Source organism: Littorina saxatilis, unplaced genomic scaffold, assembly GCF_037325665.1.
Source record: "Littorina saxatilis isolate snail1 unplaced genomic scaffold, US_GU_Lsax_2.0 SUPER_6_unloc_1, whole genome shotgun sequence".
NCBI lineage: Eukaryota > Metazoa > Mollusca > Gastropoda > Littorinimorpha > Littorinidae > Littorina > Littorina saxatilis.
Window position 1 is genome coordinate 253,544 of NW_027125698.1, and position 3,740 is coordinate 257,283.

Below are 3,740 nucleotides of genomic sequence, written 5' to 3' on the forward strand. Positions count from 1 at the left end.
TCTCTCTCTCTCTCTCTCTCTCTCTCTCTCTCTCTCTCACGGTTCTTAAATGATTACCTTCACTGTCTAAAGATAAACAGTCCGGCTCACTACAGCCTATATATACGACGGTCACTGTCCCTGTTTACCTATATTATACAAAACAGTGCGCTTCCTAGAAACCATTACTTCCACCCTCACTGCCCTCCTCCCCCCCCCCCCCCCCCCAAACACACTCCCACTCCGTCCCCCCACCGCCCCGCCCCGAACCTCTTCAAAGTAATTAAAGCCTACACGCAGACATCTCAGTGCAAACATTAAGTCCGCTCACTTCTCGACAACATTGGTTAATTGCCTTGATCCTCGAGCAGAGAGTTACATTTAAAGTCCTTCGCCGAGGCGTATTCGACAGTTTATTGTGTTGGTGACGTCATCACCTGTCAATCTGACATGCGCTGAAGTTGAGTGACGTGAGAAGGATGACGCCTCGGGCTGTGCTTACTTCCCTTTGCCTGACATTCAGTCTGCCTTACATCCCCTTGCGACAAGGGGGATTACTCTGGCTCCTCGATGTTGATCCCACGTGCTGCTTACGAAACTGGCCGTTGCTATTATTAATATTGCGGCTGTAAGAGAAAATATTCTTGTTGTGGTATGCAAAGAAAGGTGGGGGTGCCAGGAGGGAGGGTGGGGAGAGAACTGAAAGCAAGAGAAGAGACTGCTGTGTGTGTGTGTGTGTGTGTGTGTGTGTGTGTGTGTGTGTGTGTGTGTGTGTGTATGTGTGTGTGTGTGTGTGTGTGTGTGTGTGTGTGTGTGCGTGTGTTTTTCCAATATCGGATATCGGATAACAATTTCGAACGAGCGAGGGATGTCCTTCATTTTGTTAAACTTTATTCCTTGTCCGGATTAGTTTAACATTTATATGTGTAACCTTGTTAGCAGCGATTACGACTGAATACAAGGTCTTACGTACGTTTCAAGAAGTCTTGAAAAGGAATTTGGCAATCACTTTTGGAAGGGAACAATCTGACAGAACAATTGTAGTTTTACAAGTAAGCCTCAAAGTGAACGCTCTTAAAATGTCGTTTTCTTAATTAAGCATTGTAAAAGATTCCTCCGAAGGCGGAATATGACTGCCTATATATATATAGCAGCGGTCGTACACTTAATCCTCTCGTCTGGATGACAGGGTCACCTTCAGCGTACATAATGGCCCCACTCCTCGTTTCCTCGTTTAATTAGCGCCAGAGTAAACCCGTACCAAGACCCGTAGATTGATCTCCATTGGGAGTTAATTGATCGAGAAAGTGTACAAATGTTTCTCGGTCGGTCTGTTTTTCCGCGACAGTGAAATGCGCAAGGTGGAATCCCTCATGAACAATTTAATCCATTCTCCCACATGAAGCAATACCATATTTGTTGAATGCGTTGAACCGTTTAATCTCAAAACCATCAAAAGGACTTTCCTAGAGATTAATAAAAACGAGTGCTTCTTAGTCTCTCTCTCTCCGTGCCATAGAAATGCAGTATAGTAATCAAGAGGTTGAGAAATATTCACTTTTCCATTACGAAGAGTAAAATGTTGTCTCAATGCATCAATCATCTCATATTTAAATAACCACAAGAGCAATTTTACGCTGATGAAACACGAGTGTTTATTAGCCTTTCACTATCTCCAGTTCAGACCTATTAGGTACGCCTCAACACCTCCACGAGGACTCGCAAATCCTCTTCAACGGCGCTTGTGACGTCATTATACGCCGTCGCCATCGCGACGTGGTGCCAAGCGTTGTTTGTGGCACGTGCCAGATATGTATCTCATTAACGGGATCAGGAATTAAGGAAAACTTATCATTAGAGCCGCGAATAGGATTAGACTGAGGAAGTCTCGTACACTCGGCTATATTTGTATGAGATTAATATTCGTTGAGAGTAACTTGTGAATGCACGGCGTATGAGTGAAGGAATTTACAATCGTTGACATGTTCTTTAGTGTGTGAACATATCTGTAATGCTATAATATTCGTTGAAATAGTCTGTGAATGCGAGACATGCGAGTGAGGACGTTATGTTAAATCGGTCATTGACTTGTTTCGTATCCTGGTAGCCTTTGTTTGAATACAATAAGTTTTGAAAACTGACACGCGTGTAAGGGAATCTGACAACACTGATGTCGCAACGTAGAACTTATGTGTGTAGCCTCCTAACTCAAATAAGCTTGTACACGCTTACGCTTACACTGATTCAAAAAAAAACCAAGCGAATTCTGTACACACCAATACAAGGACAGCACATACAAAACTAAATCAATATTTCTCCTGTGGGGGCTTCTTCGGGACAAACAAACAAACAAACAAACAAACAAACAAACAAACAAACAAACAAACAAACAAACACAGAGGAACACAAAAAGCAAGAGCAACAGCAGCACGGAACAAAACAAGTATGAACAGAAGATGGAGGGAAACAAAACAAGTATGAACAGAAGATGGAGGGAAACAAAACAAGTATGAACAGAAGATGGAGGGAAACAAAACAAGTATGAACAGAAGATGGAGGGAAACAAAACAAGTATGAACAGAAGATGGAGGGAAACAAAACAAGTATGAACAGAAGATGGAGGGAAACAAAACAAGTATGAACAGAAGATGGAGGGAAACAAAACAAGTATGAACAGAAGATGGAGGGAAACAAAACAAGTATGAACAGAAGATGGAGGGAAACAAAACAAGTATGAACAGAAGATGGAGGGAACAAAACAAGTATGAACAGAAGATGGAGGGAAACAACACAAGTATGAACAGAAGATGGAGGGGAACAAAACAAGTATGAACAGAAGATGGAGGGGAACAAAACAAGTATGAACAGAAGATGGAGGGAAACAAAACAAGTATGAACAGAAGATGGAGGGAAACAAAACAAGTATGAACAGAAGATGGAGGGAAACAAAACAAGTATGAACAGAAGATGGAGGGAAACAAAACAAGTATGAACAGAAGATGGAGGGAAACAAAACAAGTATGAACAGAAGATGGAGGGAAACAAAACAAGTATGAACAGAAGATGGAGGGAAACAACACAAGTATGAACAGAAGATGGAGGGAAACAAAACAAGTATGAACAGAAGATGGAGGGAAACAAAACAAGTATGAACAGAAGATGGAGGGAAACAAAACAAGTATGAACAGAAGATGGAGGGAAACAAAACAAGTATGAACAGAAGATGGAGGGAAACAAAACAAGTATGAACAGAAGATGGAGGGAAACAAAACAAGTATGAACAGAAGATGGAGGGAAACAAAACAAGTATGAACAGAAGATGGAGGGAAACAAAACAAGTATGAACAGAAGATGGAGGGAAACAAAACAAGTATGAACAGAAGATGGAGGGAAACAAAACAAGTATGAACAGAAGATGGAGGGAAACAAAACAAGTATGAACAGAAGATGGAGGGAAACAAAACAAGTATGAACAGAAGATGGAGGGAAACAAAACAAGTATGAACAGAAGATGGAGGGAAACAAAACAAGTATGAACAGAAGATGGAGGGAAACAAAACAAGTATGAACAGAAGATGGAGGGAAACAAAACAAGTATGAACAGAAGATGGAGGGAAACAAAACAAGTATGAACAGAAGATGGAGGGAAACAAAACAAGTATGAACAGAAGATGGAGGGAAACAAAACAAGTATGAACAGAAGATGGAGGGAAACAAAACAAGTATGAACAGAAGATGGAGGGAAACAAAACAAGTATGAA

The 3,740-nt window shown here is 41.3% G+C and overlaps 1 protein-coding gene across 1 annotated transcript in view; it reads right to left on the reverse strand.

Annotated features, from left to right (window-relative positions):
* LOC138954143 (proteoglycan 4-like) overlaps positions 1 to 1,749 on the reverse strand; it is a 49,849-nt gene extending 48,100 nt beyond the window's left edge. The window contains exon 1 of the mRNA XM_070326045.1: positions 1,687 to 1,749. Coding sequence (XP_070182146.1) covers positions 1,687 to 1,749 — 63 coding nt within the window. The remainder of the gene's footprint in view (positions 1 to 1,686) is intronic.
* Between the last annotated feature and the right edge of the window lie 1,991 nt (positions 1,750 to 3,740).